At 34.5% G+C, this 18,552-nt stretch overlaps 1 protein-coding gene across 4 annotated transcripts; it reads left to right on the forward strand.

The window, feature by feature from the left end:
- The first annotated feature begins 1,032 nt into the window (after positions 1-1,032).
- Positions 1,033-13,281, forward strand: LOC105042948 (mitochondrial outer membrane protein porin 6). 4 transcript variants are annotated; one of them, XM_029263933.2, is made up of 8 exons: positions 1,064-1,193; positions 2,895-2,966; positions 6,209-6,262; positions 6,652-6,719; positions 8,609-8,719; positions 8,981-9,067; positions 10,691-10,899; positions 12,756-13,281. In XM_029263933.2, exons 3-8 carry the CDS (start codon positions 6,229-6,231, stop codon positions 13,060-13,062), a joined length of 816 nt encoding a protein of 271 aa, XP_029119766.1. In that variant the 5' UTR covers positions 1,064-1,193; positions 2,895-2,966; positions 6,209-6,228; the 3' UTR covers positions 13,063-13,281. The 4 variants fall into 4 exon arrangements, with proteins under 4 accessions (XP_010918626.1, XP_010918627.1, XP_029119766.1 ...); XM_010920324.4 differs by lacking the exon at positions 6,209-6,262 and having other exon boundaries at positions 1,033-1,193; XM_010920325.4 differs by lacking the exon at positions 6,209-6,262 and having other exon boundaries at positions 1,043-1,193; positions 2,876-2,966.
- The last annotated feature ends 5,271 nt before the right edge of the window (positions 13,282-18,552 follow it).

Consider the following 18,552-nt stretch of genomic DNA (forward strand, 5'->3'; position numbering starts at 1 on the left):
TTTTTTCCTACTATTTTTTATTAATTTAGCATTTATATTTATTTATCTGTGCAGAGGATGGACAAATTGTTGGTTAGAACAAATCTACGATATATATCTTACACTATCTGAGACTGACAAAATATGATCCGATTCATTAATTCGATCCGTGTTCGATTCATCATAAACAAATTTTGATTTAGAATAAAAAGGTTCGGATCATAAACGGATCGAATCGTTTAATTTATTTAATAATTAAATCGAATATAGGATTTAGATATCTGATCCATTTAACCCGTTTAATATTTAGATTGGGTTGAGTCAGATAACCTATTTAACCTATTTCTGATCCATTTAATCCGATCTGTTTAATCTATTTAAAATCTATTTAATCTGTTTAAAACCTATTTAACTTGTTTCTGATCTATTTAACTCGAACTGTTTAATTTATTTAATCAAATTTGATTTATTTAATAAATGAGTTAACGAGTGGGATCGAGTTATCTATTTAATAAACAGATCGAGTTCAGATTTAAATTTTTGACCCGTTTGATAAACAGATCAGATTTGAGTTGATCATTTTCTGACCCAACCTATTTATGGCCCGACCTGATCCGTTTGCCACTCCTAACACCATTTAATAACAAACTAGTATAATATTAAAAAAAAATAAATTTTTTCTTGTTCAAAATAATAAAAATAATTTTTTTATTTAAAAATTTTAAATAGATATGCATAATAATATGTATATATATATATATATATATATATATATATATATATATATATATATATATATATATATATATATATATATATATGTATATTATTTTTTTGGCTGATATGTTGGTGTGTTATTGGATGGTGCATGGTATAATACATGGACTACTTTCTCCGGGCGGCGTGGGATGGGGTTGGCCTTGCGGTCCGCAGAACTTGTCGTTGCCTGGTTGGGGGTTTGGGCTAACCAGGGCCGATTCACGGAAGATGACTCGCTGGACTCGTGGTCCGTGGTCGGAAAAGGTGTGGTGGCATATTAAGCGGTCCAGGTTTTCCTTCTCTTCTTCCGTGATAAAACAATTTTGGGGTTTTGTCTGCGACGCAAAACCCTCCTGTTAGGGTTTCTTTTTTGGCGGCTTCGGAGCCAGAGGATTCCAACAAGCCTCCTCTGCTTCCGGCCACCCTACTTTCCCAACGTCCGTGGCCGATTCCAAGTACATATTCTCACTTCTCTCCCCCTTCTTCTGCTTTGTTTTTTTCCTTCTTTTTTTTTTATCTTGCATATTTCTTAGACCACATTCGAATTTTTGCAAGCTTTTTATACGATTTCAGTTGGTTTCATCATGTTATGGACTCCTTTTTATTCGTTCAGTTGCTGGGTTTTCTGAGAAAGTTGTGATTTTTTGATCGGATGAAGCTTTCTCTTGATTGTTTTGGCAAGGAGCATCAAGCAGCGAACTTTTGATTATTTAACTGATAGTTAAAGAAAGTTGTGACTTTTTTAATTAGATTTTTTTTTTTTTTTTGGGATCAAATTGGCAATGAGAGAACATGATTATTTTTCTTTTTTCTTTTTTTCTTTGAGAGAACGACGTTGCAAACTTTTAATTTTTAAGCCGATGGTTAATAAAAGAATGTTTTCCATATTTTGTAGGTTCTTGTTCAGTTTTAGAGCTCTCAGTCATCATGAGACAAATACTTGCTTGAACATTGATGGGTTGAATCTGAATACTTTAGTAGAAAAATACATCAAGTTGGATATGCTTATAGTATATGGCTGCTTGTCTTCTGTTTAAGATAGTTTTGGAAAATTTTGGGGTCCTTTAATGTCACAACGTTTTTTAGATCACCCTTATTATTTGATAGATATTAACACAGGCTCTCTGTTTGTACCTCTCCTTTTGTTTGGTAGGCGATATAAGAGTTTTGAAGGATATGTGACCTGATTACTTCTGATTTTTTAAAAAATAAGGTTTTGATGGGAATTATGTCTTTGTCTTTGAAATTTTGAGGAACTAAAGAAGCTCCACAATCGCTTGTGGGACAGCATCCTCATGGACCGAAATAGAGCTTTATAGAAACCATTTTTCTTGTCAGAAGGAATTTTCAAGTGTCAATTTTGATACTGTCTCTTTTCCTGGAAGGCAGTGATGCCTCAAACATAGGGTAGTATTATAGATTTGTGAAGGTTTAGCCTATGAGCTAAGTAAACCAATGCTATCTCAGAAGAAGCATGGTTGATTGTTAGTTATTTTCATTTAAAAGTTTTTTCTTTTATCCATTGGATGCACTAAATGATTGTTAGTGAGCTTTTCCTCACATGAAATACTTCTTTATTCTTTTCCTGAACTTTCTTTTTTAAAAAATTCCTGTGCCTTTTGTTTTACTTCTCCATAGATTTATCAATATCATACAATTGTTGTTTCGTAATTTCTGACTATGTTTTGTACAATTGCTTCATTACCAATTGATGATATAATATCTATTATCCTTCTTTGTATTCCTTAGGAGTCTTCAGAGAGGTAGGAGGCTGTAATAGTAACTGATGAAATTTTAGATTGCTCTGATATATGTCATAGTTTCTTAACTAGTAGTTTTGGCAGTGTTTTCTGGTTTGCCAGAAATAGAGCTTCGTGATGATGTGTTTTCCATGTTGTTCTGATCTTTCAATTTTTTTTATGTGGGTATCAAATTTCAATTTATCAAGTGGTTTTAGCTGCAAATATATTGAACACTAAATTGGATTCATCTTGCGATTTTTGGAAGAATGTTGTGTTGAAATAACTTCTGGAGATTCAGCATACTAAAAACTGAGTTTCACTTTTTAATTGAATTCTTTTGTCTTGATCTATCTTATTTTGTTTACAATCCTGTTATTTGTCTAAAATTCCTTTAGCATTTTGGCATTTGGGCAGGCGGGTTTTTGCTTGGATTAAAGATGGGCAATGGTCCAGCTCCGTTTTTTGATATTGGGAAGAGAGCAAGAGGCAAGTTTCTAGTTTCATTTATATTATTTTAATAAAAGAGCTCAAAAATAACAACCAGCTTTCGATTTGTGAAACTGAATGTTTTAAGGCTTAGTTGATGTGGCTTTACCACATTATCTCAATATGGATATTATGATATTATTCTGTTAAGTTTTAAGTATTGTGTAACTTAATATAGGGTATATTTTATCAGAAAATTGGTGCTGTTTTAGATAAGTATTTCATCCAGAGGATCCATATTATTTTTCAGCTTCCACTCTCTAGTTTCCATTAATGCATGGAGTGGGTTCTTTTTTGAGCCATTTTGATTTTATTTTGCTAATCTCTTTGAGTTTATGTATGTTATTGTTGGAGATAGCTTTGCTCACAAGTGCCATTTCAATTTTTGTTCTCTTCATGTAGCTTGAAACATGTAGCATCTTTCTATTAAATCCTTTTGGTGAGCTTGTAGTTGAGCTAATATGGAGTAAGAATCTGGTTGGCTTCTAGTATTGTTTATGTATGTAAACCTGCTAGTGTCACAATTGCTACTGTGTTTATGCTTTGTTTGGATTCTGATTCAGGTAGGTCATGTTTATTGCAACATTGACTGGCTTATGTGATGCCATGCGCATAATCAAATTGGTTTTACAATAAGGATTACCTGTTTCAGACTCACATGATGGTAGTGCAATGCACATGTGAATTCTAAGCTTATTCCATTTGACAATCCCTTGAAAGAACTCTCGTGGGCACTTAAAGATGTTCTTTTGCGAGTTGAGATGATAAGAGGCAAGGAAACTTAACTGAATAATTGGTGCTGAATAAAAGGCCCTATTTTCTAACCCATTCTAGGTACACATTAGCCATAAGATCTGATGTTTCTATAGTTATGTTTTGCTACTTAAATTTAGTTGCTGTGTGTTGGACCAAGGATCAAAGTTATTATGAGACTTAAGATGCACAAAGGTGTCAATGTCTCTTGAGCTTAGGAGCAAGGAACAAAGTGAGGTGTGCACTTAGTGAAGTTGCGAAATATGCTAAACATATTTGGCCATGAAATACTGGTTAAACACAATATATATAACATACACTGACAAATCACATGCACATCGCATATAATATGCACAAATAGACAGGACACACAGTCACACACACAACCCACAAACGCATAGTGCACATACATGTAAAGGCAAATTCACATGCACAAGAAGAAGAAAACAACAACTCATCGATAAAGCCTTGGCTGTCAAAACTCCAAGCTGCAGAATCTCCACACAAACTCTTCTTTTTTCCCTTTGTTTTGCCTTTTCTACCTTTTAAGACACTAGCATAGTGGCTTGATTAACAACTGGATATGATCTGTTCACTGTTATGAGTTTACTAGCTGGTCACACCATCATCCTTTATATCATGGATCACTTGTAATTTGATCTTGGTTTTACATTAATATCAATATGGAGGCTTACTATTTTAATTCTTCTACGCAAGGATGAATCTTAGGTGCATTAGAGTTTTGCTGTGGATTTGAGCTACAGAAATAATAGAAATGTTCCTTTTATATCCTTCTAAGCTGGATGGATTGATCCCTAAGGATTGAGAAATTCAGCCATCTTTTTTGAGTAGTATAATCTAGCTACTGTCTCTCTATGTTGTCTCTGCTTTGTTCTTTTGAATTCTGGCAGGGATTAAAACTGCATCAGAAAGGCAAAAGGATTTTGTGTGGTCAAAATTATATGGATGCTAAAAGAGACTCCTTGACATATAGGATAACGTTTGTGGAATGAAAGCAATGGTGGTGGCAAGGACCAACGTCTCTGAATCAGATCCCATATTGGTGCCAACCTGTTATTGTGTCAGTACGGGGCTGGTTTGGCTTATTGGTGTTGAATTGGTATGGTATGGCACGTTCCATAGGCCCGATTCAATATGGTATGGCAAACCTTGGTTGGTGGCATGGATGTAGTTATCTATATAATAATGGTAAAGCGATACACAGGTATTACGGGTGACATTTCATGTTGACACGTAAGATTATAGGATAATCTTCCGTAATGCCACATGTCAAGTTTTTTTTATTTTTTTAAAAATAAAAAATATAAATATAAATAGTATCTATATAATAATAATAAAGTGATACACAGGAATTAGGGGCGACATTCCATGTTCACACATAAGATTATTGGATAATCTCTCGTAACGTCACGTGTCAAGTTTTATTTTTTATATTTTTTAAAATAAGAAATAAAAGTATGAATAGTATGATAAAAAAATAAAGAATATTTTATCAAATGCAGTAACCTTCACTGGTTTGGGAAGCCATCTTTGGAAAGAAAAACTTTCAGAGATCATTTTGATCTCATCATGGGATTAATTGGTGAGAACAACCTTTAATGTGAAATGTTAGCATTATTATCAATTAAATCCCCGCAATGCAGGGGTTGAGTGCTAGTTTAGACATGATAATACTATGGATTGATAGTACTAGTGTCTATCAAGATATCATATTTTTGGTTATTATGCCTTGGGACTTGTTTCCTTTCTATTTGACTAGAAGGCTTATTCTCAAGGCATAAACACATGAGATTTGAGTTTATGGTGAAAGGTGTGGTTCCAGGTTATAAAACTTGTTTTGACCTGAAGAATTCTGACAGGTTTGAATGGTTTAAGTTGTTCCAATACTTTACCATCTGGACAATTATTTGGTTATATCCTATTCATATATGGACCAGAGTGACATGTTGCTAGTTCCCATTCGACCCATTTAAGTTAAAATCTTGAATTATGTTTGGATACAACCCTAAACTTGACCTTCGTGATCAGTTTTGAGATGTTTTTTGTTTGGAGAGTTTTTCATTAACTAATACTTCTATGGTTGATGGCACTAGGTGCCAGATGTTTAAGGTAATATTGAGGAAAGATGATACATGCTATGCATGGTTGATGCATTTATTTGGCCTGCTAGCAATGGTGGGATTCTTGAATACAAGTCATTTAGAAGAGATGAAACTTAGTAATTTTTCCTCTTAATAAATGTTGTTTCCTTCTAAAGGAATGCATTGAATTTGGATATGATGTCAATGCCCTTTTGTAGGTTGCTTTTTCGGAGATAACTATGTAAATCTTTGAGTAAATTCAGATTCAGGAGTCTAATGTAATTATTATTGTGAAACTTTCCTTTAACTGTCAATAGTTTTCGTGAGTATAGGGATTTGGGCAATCTTGTTTCTTCTGATGTTGCTGTCGTCATTGTTTTTCTGCAGATTTTGTTCTTCCCCTTTAGATGAACTGGTTTACTTTGCATAATGGCATTTCAGGTGGTGTGCTCCCATTTTTTATGCAGAACAAGTCTCCTGCCAGTTATTTATTTAATACTGTTGGTATTAAACTAGTACGGAAGGAAATCAATATCTTCACATTTGTTGAAAGATTCAAGTTTTTTGGGTCCACTTTAGGCTAGAAGTGTTTATTATTATTAAGAACATATGATTGCTGATAATTCAAAGAATGCTACTAAAACATAGTGCTGATTTGATATAATTTTTGCTGTTGAATCATTTTTGCCTTCTTGTATTGCTTTATAACCTGTCTGCATGTCAATGTGATTTTTTTCTTTGATGCTTGTACCTATTTACATCAATTTGATAATCAGATATGTATTTCTTGTCAAGTTAGCTGGTAAAATTCTTATAATTGTTTTTTGCAGATCTTTTGACAAAAGATTACAACTTTGATCAGAAGTTCACTTTGATAACATCAAGTGATGCTGGATTGGTAACAAAAGAGATTTCCTGCTTTGAGTGGATTTCTTTATGCATTCTTAATAATCTCATGTCCACTGATATCCTCCGGAAAAAACTAAAAATTGCATTTGGAGGTGATGTTTTGAGGCAATATTTTGTTGTTTAATGTTCTTTTCAGATGTTTCGGTTAATATATGTGAACATGATATTACTTCCATTTTTCATTTTTCATCAAAGTATTTATTTTATTCTTTATTATAATTTATGTAAATGGTACACAGATCGTATTTGACTATCTTATACCATAATCACAGTCTAATTTCTGCAGTTAAATGGCTAGGGCCAGGATTTAGAATAAATTAAGGAATATGGCAAAAAGCAAAATGATGGAGAGAAATGAATATAGAATTAACAATTTAAACTCAAATTTTAGGTTATTGGACATTCTCCAGATGACAAAGAAGCAAATTGAGCTATAGATTGTTTTCCTGATAAGTAAACTATTCTCGGTATTTTCTCCTTTTGTATCACTTGACTCTGCTCGAGTTTTTAGTTTATTCTGAACAAGGATACAAGTGGTACCGATAGTATGAGTTTTGTTATGTCCAACAAGCAAAAGATCAGGTGGTATCCATCTTACAGTGGCATGTCAGATCGTTGGCTCTTGACTGGATATTTTGGGCATTGGATTGGTACTGAATCCTTAACTAAGATGACTATTGGGAAAGGCTGGGGCCATGCATGAAGCCTAGGTATTAAATATAAATAAATAAATATTGGTAGCAATGCTCTATATTAAGGTTCGTTTGTTGGACTTGTATCTGATGTGTTCATATGCTGATTATTGAAAAAGTGTATTTTATAGGAAAGAAAGTATGAAAAATGTGTAGAACAAATTTTAAGGGATGAACTTTAACAAGTCCATTTTTTGTAACATTTATTTAATTATTTTGCATAATTTTTTTATATAAAATAATTTTCGCTAATCTCAGACAGTGATAAGAAAAAGTAGGAATGTTACAGAATAGACTTTTAACTTGGTGGTGAACTAGAAATATATTTCTTAATTAGGAAGTACTTGATCTCACTGGGTTTATAATGGGATGAGTGCTATGATTTTATCAATTTTCCTTTTTTTTTTTGGGGATTCATTTTTTATGATTCTTATCACTGATTATAACTTTCAAAGTAGAATTATTAAGAGCCATATTTGTTTAAATCATAATTTTTTTTGTGTTAGTTTGAGGTTTAGTTGCTTGTTGGATTTTTTTTCCAATTTTCATTACTTTATCAAGGTGTGAGACATTAATTTGGATGCATTCTTGAGCAATGTTATTACAAAGTCTTCTCTGCTGAAGAAGCAGCCTTGCTCGGGGTGCTCCCCCCCTTCCTTTCTCCAGCACTCTCTCTCTCTCTCTCTCTCTCTCTCTCTCTCTCTGTGTGTGTGTGTGTGTGTGTGTGTCTTCCCCACCTCCATCCCTCCCTCACACTCCCTTTCCCCACCTCTCCACCCCCAGCCCTTCTCTTTGCCCCCTCTTCCATCATCTGTTTCTCCTTTTTCATTCCTCTGTTGTCCCTGCACCCAAATCTGAAAACAGATTCTACCTCCATTCTTCTTATTGTCAAGGTTCTACCTCCATTCTTCTTATTGTCATTCTCTCATTTTCATTTTCTTCTTTTCTCCTCTGTGTTGTTTCTTTCCTTGTTGCATCTTTGTTTTATATCAGATCTGATGGCAGACCTGTATATTGTTTTGGCTATTGAATTCTCTTTGGAGTGGCTTTAACACAACGATAATCATTATTTAAATCTACGAATCTGGCATGCACAGCAAATTTGGGGTTTTCTTTGTCTAAAAGGTAATTCTCTTGTGCACAATATTGTTTTGTATTCTTCTGACCCTGCTGATTATATGGTCAGGGGCTTATGGCTACAGGTGTGAAGATAGATCAGCTATTTATTGGCGATATTAGCACACAATATAAAAGTGGAAAAACAACTGTTGATGTTAAAGTTGATACCAATTCCAATGTAAGTGGAGGATCTTGGATAACTTAAGGTTTTTAAGCTTATGTCATTTTCAATTGATGAGAATCTCATGCCTGCTTCAATGCTGGCATGGTCTACTATTGTGATTTGATAAATGTATTTCATTTTCCAGTGGGGCTGCATGCATGATTTCTTTATGGATGTGCTCAAGTTAACATTGATTAACTAGATATATTTCTTCAATTGCATATGCTTGTGAACATGGGAAATTGGGCCTCAGAAGTATAATCTTACATGTTACAGGTCTCAAGTACAGTTTCTGTTACCGAATTAGTTGCTGGTGTCAAGACTTCATTCAGCTTCAAAATACCTGATCAAAAGTCCAGCAAGGTTCGTAAATGAGCGACTTACAAGAGATAACAGAGTACTTGTGTAGTTGTGGTTGTATGTATGATTTCATTCAATAGAGCTCCTGAATATTCTAAAGTCCAGCAAAGTTCGTAAATAAGCAACTTACAAGAGATAACAGAGTACTTGTGTAGCCGTAGTTGTTATGTATGATTTCATTCAATAGAGCTCCTGATTATTCTTTTTTTTTAAAAAATACATCCCTGCAAGTCTAAGTGATTTTTTTAGACATATTTTCAAAATGTTCTTCCATGGCCTTAAAAAGGGAAAACTGATCAGTAAAAAGCACATATCCTGTATTTTTATCCATCGGGATGAGATAACTTTGGCTCCACTTAGGGCATAAAAAAGCTGATTAGATGGGTAGAAAATGATACGAGTGTAACCTATTTTGATTTGGTTCTAATGCAAACCAAAATCTCGACTAGCATTCTGGATGTAGATTCAATTCCCTGACCAAGTTGGGTTTTAAAAAATGTAGTGGCTTCAGTTATGGGGACAAGTAAGAGCTCTGTTAGATGACAAACAAGGAAACAATATTCAAACTTAAGTTCCTGTGAAACCCCATTTAGAAGGACATCTGAACTTTAAATTCAGGATTATTGGTTTAATGGGCTATTGAACTTCTATCCAAAAGGTTCTAAACCATGATGTTACAAGAAAGTATAAAACTGAATTATCTTCCCTACCCATGGATTCCTGGTACAACTTAAAATATATAGTAACTTGTCCCAATTTTAGAGTCTTCATGATGCTTTTTTTAAAAAAATACACAGAATGATGTAATATTGTGGGTCTGTAATAATTTCAAGGATTTTTGATTAAACAACTCAGAACTTTAAATTAAAATGGAAATATACTCTGTTCTCTTTCCAGCTCATGTATGTATTGACTTGAAGGCTTCTTATTGACGATCATCCAAGTCAATATTGGCATGCTAATCCCCACCCTCCCCCAGTTGACTAGAAGGCTTGACTAAGTACTGCTAAAATTTTGCTCAGTCACCGAGAATTTTCTTGCTTGGCTGTCCTCAATATAAGATTTCATTCCCAATTTAGGCCCACTTCTCAACTCAACCATCACTATCATCATGCATGCTGTGATGCCTGCTTTGATTTTGTTAATATAATGCTGGGTAAATGTGTTTACTCATTGCTCTGACATGGGTTTACACCAATGTATTTTTTCTTATTTGAGACTATTGGCTACATTACCTATTGCAGTGGAACTATGTAATATTAACTTTATATTGGTCCTTGTCTCTGGGATCTCATTTAAATTCAGTAAGGCCTAAGACCTCTTTTTATCATGAACTCCGTTTATATTTGCTAAGATTATGTTGTTCAGTTGATCGAAGGAGATACCTGCTTCATATCTGTTTCATACAGCGATAGCAAAATTTAGTTACCGTAGTCATATTATTGATTATTGGGTTTCTGATCAAAAAGAAATTGCAGCATAATAATGCGAAGAGTGAGATAATCATATTTACATTCATAATATCCTTTTATTTCTTAATTTAATAAGAAATTTTTGTCATTTTTTCTACATGTCGGTTTGACATTGGAAAAAGGATTCTGATCATTTTTATGCATTTTGTTCCAGCTTGATGTACAGTACCTTCATGACCATGCAGCAATTAATTCTAGCATTGGTTTAACACCTACACCTTTGCTGGAGTTGGCAGCAGCAGTTGGCAGCAAAGAACTTGCTCTTGGTGTGGAGGTTGGGTTTGATAGTGCTTCTGCATCTGTCACCAAATACAATGCTGGGATTGGCTTTAACAAGCATGATTTCTCTGCTGCCCTGATATTGTAAGTGCTGAGCTATCTACGTATTTGTTGTTCCTGAGCCTCTTCTTTAACTTCTTAATGCCAAAAGCCCAATAATATCAATTCATATGGCTTTAATTATTTTCTTGCCACTTAATTGTAACATTTCATTCTTTTAATGTTCATTGTGTGCTAAGTTAAAACATTGTTTACGGGCTGGTTAGTCCTAAATTCCATGATCGTTGAAAGTTCTACTTTCTTTGGGAAGTATCATCATGGTCTATCTCAGCAGTCTATCCTGTATGTATGGCAATTCTCTAATATATTTGTGCCATATGTAATCTTGGTATGATTTACTTCAGCTCATGATGAAGACGTTAGGTCAATCTGGCATGTTGTCAATCACTTTTAGCACTCTAAATGCATCTATATTCACATTTAATTCCACAGGTGTCACCAAAAAAAAAAAAAAACACAAATAATGGTGGCAGTGTTTCTTATATTAAGTCAGCATCGTTTGACCATAATAGTCCATCTAAACCAGTAAATCGAACCCGACCTTCCTCGTGAAGGTCAACTATTCAAACACTAGCCCAGCTTATTTATTAGGCTACCTGATGAGACATGCTTAACCATTTAATTACTAGGTCTCAACTAGTGCAGAAAAGCGATGCGAACCCAAGATTCATTCCAAGTAGTGGAAGCTGTAGAAGACATTGAGAAAGTAAAATCTCTAGACTTGCTTTCAGTTCCGTGTCATCATCACTATTTTGTACTGGCCTTCATGTCGACTCTCCTCCAGGGGCTAGAAATGAGCCTGGCTCAAGTTGAGTTACCTGTTGCCCAAGCTTGGCCCTAATTTTTTTGGGCTTTGAGCATGGCCTAAGCTTGAAAATTTTAGAGTCTGGCCCAAGCCTGACCCGTGCCTGATCCCAAGCCTGGCCTGAAGCTTGAATAGGCTGACTGTAACGGCATATCCGCTCCTCAACCTGAGTGGTTGCTGTAGGAAGTGGTCGTTGGTGGCGGAGGTGAAAGGAAGCGTCATTGAGACTTAAGTCCTATGATTGTGATGGAAGGCCAAGATGTTGAGAGCAGAAGCGGAGGGAATGAGAAGGGAGGGGTTGATGGGGTGGTGCTTCTTGATGTTGCAATGACGGAGGGGCTGGCAATCTTGATGGTTTCATTGGCTAGAGAGAGAGGAGCGAGGAAGGAGGTGTGATGTAAATTACAGCAGATTTTGGTTGGGGACAAGGATTATGGTTTCTAATAGTTGACCATCTATCATCTTAAGATGAATGGCTTAGAATATATAAAAATATATTTATATAAATTTCTTTTAAGATATACATTATATAATTACTTATTCAAGCTTGGAGCTGGGCCTAGACTTTACTGGCTCTTGAAAATTTATCAAGCTTAGGATTTTAGGCCCAAGCGCAACCAGAGCAAATTGGAACCAAGTCTGAAGCCTAAACCAAAGCTGGCTTGGTCTTGGGGCTTCAGGCTGGCCCAGGTGCATCCAGGTCATGCTTCTGACAGGGAGGATGATGGTGTTGTTCGTGAGCTTAGCATAATTATTCTGTATGCCTAACCAGACAAACTAAGTACTTATAGTGCATCAGTAAAATCATTTATCATGTTATTTCATGTTGGTGGAATAACCGCTTTGCAACTGCTTGATGTGTTGTTTCTTGTCTTCAAAACATTGATTTTGTCTTGTAAGGATTTTGGATAATTTATGTCTCCACAATTTGGCAAGAGAGTAGGCATGATTTAGTTCATTTTGGACCTTGTTGAAGCTTGGTTCATTTATATCGTAAGTCATGGTTGCTTGTTTCCCTTTTAATAAACATCATGTTTTATTGTAATTTAAATATGTTTGCATTTCTGATTTTTAGGGCCGACAAAGGAGAGACCTTAAAAGCTTCTTATGTTCATGTGGTGAATCCGATCACTGGAGCAGCAGTGGCTGCTGAAATAGTCCACAGGTTCAACACATATGAGAATACTTTCACCATTGGAAGCTGTCATTCTCTTGATCCCCTAACGACCCTGAAGACACGGTTTAACAACAGCGGCAAGGCTGCGGTCGTCTGTCAGCATGAATGGAGGCCAAAATCCTTGATTACTCTTTCGGCTGAGTATGATCCCAAAGCAATAAGTGCACCATCAAGAGTGGGTCTTGCACTTGCTCTCAAACCTTGACTGAGTGAGCTCTCCTAACGCGGATGAACATGTTTTATGTTTAATATCATGATGATTTTTTTTAAAACCAAAGCTTGCCTTTGGGTCATATCTAAGGAAATGGATATATTTTCGGAATATGTTCAGAAACAAGTGGCTGAGAGTCCATACTCAATTTTGATGCAAATTCATCATAATGGTACAAGTTCATATAACATTAATTTATTGTTATTATTATTATTTGTTTTTGTAAGGTCTTTGCTTGTGTTGCTTCAGTATTTGGCATTTTCTCTGCTTTTGTTATTCAGACTTCTTAAGCTTCAATTGCAGCATCATCAGATTTCACATTGTGATTATAATTCCAGGGTTACAATTAATTCAGAAATGGGAGTAGTCTCTTTAGGCATGGGTGTTAGCAATTCGTTATGGTTTTCGCTTGCTGTGATTTTTTTTTTTTTTTAATGGATAACGGCCGAAATGGGGAGACTTGAATTTCTTTTGTTCCTTGTTCAATATTTAAGGATAGAAATGGTAAGATACTTGGTGTTTGTTAGGGGTGGGTTGGCAACATCAATTTGGGTTAGCTTTAGGTTGATGCTATTGTTAATGGTATTTTTGGTTCTATGGTTTAGGCTTGAGTATTGTCAATGAAGTTCTGCTACCTATATTGATGTCCATTTTGAGTAAATTCTTAGAAAAAAAGAGAGAGTTGAGTTTTTAATGCGACCATACGGTGTCCTGTGTAGCTGCCACATTCGCCGCATTCTGTGTGGGTAATATTATTTCAATTATTAATTCTTTCTTTACTATAACATCTATTTATATTTATCATTAAAAGAAACAATCATAATTGATTTTATTACTATTTTATTATCACATCATCATCATCTACGATTTCCTCCAACCTTTATAGAGCTATTTTAACAAGACCCACACAAAAGGCCCGTGCAAAGTAATTATCTTTAACTAATACGATTCTTTAAAATTACTAATCTAGTATGTTAGAAACATGTGGAACATAGTTTTATTAAAATAATAAATTCTTAGAGCATGTATTTAAAACCTGCATTGCTTATCTCAATTATTATTTTCTTTTTACTATTTCAATGAAATTGTTTGCAATCTCTGCAAGCAAAGCAAAAAAAAAAAAAAAAAGAACATAAGAGTTTTTTTTTTTAATTGATAATTGTAGTCTAGCATCATAAGAAAAAGTAGCTTTTGTATCTAAAATTATTGACATGTTGATATAATAGAAATTTTTCATGGAATGAAATTTTTTTTTTGAAAGAAAAAAAAAAAAGAGGGAGCAAGAGATTTCTCCCTATTTATTTATTGGGTAAACATGCAATCAACATTTCAAAAAAACTTATCAGTTTTTTGTGCATCATTTAATATTGTCCAATACAACTATAAATTTTGCCTACCCTTATCTCCTTACTATTATTTTATTATTTAATTAAATTTTGTTCTATGGCATAGGTTGCTTGCTACTATTTATAGTGAAAAGATGCATTTATGTAGTGATTATGTGCCGACAGATGCATATAAATCCTATGTGTAAGATAATCCATGTGGAAAAAATATATGTAGACTTGCGTACGTAAGATCCGCCCTAGAACAACTACTTGGGCATCAATAGTTCAATATGGATACAAGTTTCCATGCGAACGTAAATCCCCAAAATAAAAGTTTCTGTATAAAATTTTTAGTTGGATGCAGTTGTATGAAACGATGTGAAGTCCACTAGGTGGTGGCTTATAGAGATGGCAAGTGGATCGGATCACAAATAAATCGGATCAATGTGAATGGATTCAGAAAATTATTAATCTAAATCTGATTTATTTATTAAATAGATTAAAAATTAAATTTAAATTTGATCTATTTATTAAATAAATAATTCGATTTAATTTATTTAATTTGATTATTAAATAGATTAAATTAGATTAAATGGGTTAAATAGATTAAACAGATGGAATTAAATAGATCAAAAACAGATTAAATAGATTTTAAAAAAATTAAACGGATCTTAAATAAGTTAAACAAATTAAATAGATCGGATTAAATAGGTCAAAAATAGATTAAACAAATTAAATGGGTTATCTGACTCAATCCGATCTGAATATTAAATAGATTAAATGATTTAAATATGTCAGATATTTAAAACTCAACTCCGATTTAATTATTAAGCAGATTAAACAGGTCCATCCGTTTATGATCCAAATTCGTTTATCTTAAATTCAAACTCATTTATGGCGGGTCGAATATGGATCGGATTGATAAGTTAGATTATATTTGGTCAGTTCTAATGGTTTGGATAAAAATTTAAATTGAAGTTCTATGCAGAATAAAATCATATAAGAATATAGACAAGGATATCCAACCGCAATTTAGCCCACTTATTCCTAATTCTGAATGGAGCTGGGAAAACATGCCAGTGAGTGTCGCAAATAATTCATTTTCTAGGATGTTGCCCTCTTGAATGCTGGATGCCCGCTGTATTTTATAAAAATTACAAATACCCCTTCAAGTTTATTCAAGTTTAGGCTAGTTACAGCTGTATCTCAAAACTTAAAAAGCTCCGATCAGCTGCCAAAATTGCATTCTTGTTGCAATGTGGCTAGGTCCTTATGTCATTAAGAGGTGGCTTATTTCTGGTTGACACCTAAAGATAAGGAGGCGCAACACTGGAGCAACTTATAAAAAAAAAAAATTCAGACTGAAGGATTGTTCTCCGATGATGATCCTTCGATGCTCAAATTAGAACACGCAAACAAAGAAGTAGAGTTTTTAGCTCTCTGAGATGGATTATTTACCTAAATCCTCGGGATTTGAGTATTTATAGAGGAGATGTCTATGTAACTATTCTTGGAAGACAGGTTAGTTGAATCTGATGCGGTTATTTGGTTGTGATTTTCACGGTCAAATGGTTGCATCTATAAAATTCTCAGGATCAGACGGTTTGCATCCAGATAGGATTGATAGCTATGGTTAGCTAGTGCTTACCTTTTGAACCTGAGCCTGATCAATCTGCTTCCGATGAGAGATCAGAGAGTATTATGTCGACTAGGGCTCGGAGCTAGTTGCTGACCGATTAGGAGTTGGAACTGATAGTTTTCCGATCAAAGCTCGATTAGATGGATTGATTTGAAGACTAGCCGACTCGCAGTTATTATGCTGACCAAAAATTATTTCAATATGCAAATCAAGTAGGAATCGGATGTGACTGGAGATTGACTAGCTAGTTCTCCGACCAAGAGTCAGACCAAATTTTTTTCGTCTAGGATTCGAACAAAGAACCATCCAACTAGAGGTCGGATTAATAACTGGCTGAATAGGGGTCGAACCAGACACATGCCGATTAAGGGTCAGATGAGTCATAATCAATTATGTGACTGTACTGCTTAAGATGTGCACTCAGACTAGCTCTTTTAGATCAGAAGTCGAATAAAGAATATGCCGATGAGGGGTCAGGCTGAATAGCTTCTGATCGAGAGTCAAGATAGACATTTGTCGATCAAGGATCGGTCAAACCACAATAATTAGGCCATTTGAGAGGTGCTGATGTGGATCCGATGGGTCATAACGGGCTTTAATCTTCATACATCATCAGTCTATTCTAAATTACTCCTAACAGATATTCCCTACTTCCTAGTCTGAGTACGATCGGGTTAAGGAAGTATTTATTTTGGCATTCTGAACGGCTGGGGATGTGAAGAGCTCTTTTTAAATTAAATATCTGTGTGCAGTTTTTCAGACGAAAAATTTATCAAACTAATGATAAAATATTCAAAATCTGTGCAAACACCACTCTTCTCTGCTAAGAGGCATTAAATATGACTTGCTTCAATATAAACCAATCAAAGACTTTGAACATCTCAAAACCGATCAATGATCGAGTTTCAATATAAGTCGATCAAAAAATTTTAATATCTGAAGGCCGATCAAAAGTCGAGTTTAAATATAATCCGATCAAAGATTTTTAACATCTCAAGATCGATCAAAGGTCGAGTTTAAATATAAGCTGATCAAAGATATTTAACATCTCAAGGCCGATCAAAGGTCAAGTTTCAATAGATCAAAAGCTTTTAACATCTTAAGACTGATCAAAGGTCGAGTTTAAATATAAGCCGATCAAAAGTTTTTAACATCTTAAAGCCGATCAAAGGTCAAGTTTAAATATAAACCAATCAAAGGCTTTTAACATCTCAAAGTCGATCAAAGGTCGAGTTTAAATATAAGCTGATCAAAGATTTTTAACATCTCAAGGCCGATCAAAGATCGAATTTAAATATAAGTCGATTAAAAATTTTTAACATCTCAAGGTCGATCAAAGGTCGAGTTTCAATATAAGCTGATCAAAGGCTTTTAGCATCTCAAGACTGATCAAAGTTCGAGTTTAAATATAAGCCAATCAAAGATTTATAACATTTTAAGGCTGATCAAAGATTGAGTTTCAATATAAGCCGATCAAAGACTTTTAGCATCTCAAGGCCGATCAAAGGTCGAGTTTAAATATAAGTCGATCAAAGACTTTTAACATCTCAAGACCAATCAAAGGTCGAGTTTCAATATAAGCTAATTAAAAAATTTTAACATCTCAAGGTCGATCAAAGATCGAGTTTCAATATAAGCCGATCAAAGACTTTTAACATCTCAAGTCCGATCAAAGGTCGAATTTAAATATAAGCCGATCAATGGCTTTTAACATCTCAAGGCCGATCAAAAATCGAGTTTTAATATAAGTCGATCAAAGGCTTTTAATATTTCAAAGCCGATCAAAGGTCGAGTTTTAATATAAACCGATCAAAGATTTTTAATATCTCAAGGCCGATCAAAGATCGAGTTTAAATATAAGCCGATCAAAGGCCTTTAGCATTTCAAGGCCGATCAAAGATCGAGTTCAAATATAAGCCCTTCATTGGTATTACTCTCACTTATATGTGGAAGAGAGAACGACCGTTTATACAGCTTGTTGTCATGAAGCACATAGCGGGCAGTCTGCTTATGGATTTTTCGAGCTTCTTGATTGTCAGGTGGTAATTCACCTGACCTGAGGTATTTTAGCAAGGGGTCGATCCAGCAAGGCTCTTCATCAATCTGTTGGACAGTAAGAAATTTTTTCAAGCTTAAGGTTTTTCATATCTCGATATAAGTTTTTTTCTGAAATTTAGATGGTAGAGAGGCCGCTAGCTTTGACAGCACATTCTCCCATGTATTTTGTGTCCAAGATATCTGTTGGATATTAAAGCTTAAGAAAGATGTGGTCAGTTCTTTCACCTTTTCAAGGTATCTCTTCATGTTTTTCTTCCGAGCTTTATATTCGCCCTTGACTTGTCCCATCATCAATTGAGAATCACTAAAGACCTTTGAGTGTTTGGCTCTCACATCCTTTGCAAGTCTGAGCTCAGTAATTAAAGCCTCATACTCTGCTTCATTACTGATGACTGAAAATTCAAACTGCAGAGCGTACTCCACCACATCACCTTTCGGTTCGGTTAAGATGATTTCAGC

Source organism: Elaeis guineensis, chromosome 4 (assembly GCF_000442705.2).
Source record: "Elaeis guineensis isolate ETL-2024a chromosome 4, EG11, whole genome shotgun sequence".
NCBI classification, from domain to species: domain Eukaryota; kingdom Viridiplantae; phylum Streptophyta; class Magnoliopsida; order Arecales; family Arecaceae; genus Elaeis; species Elaeis guineensis.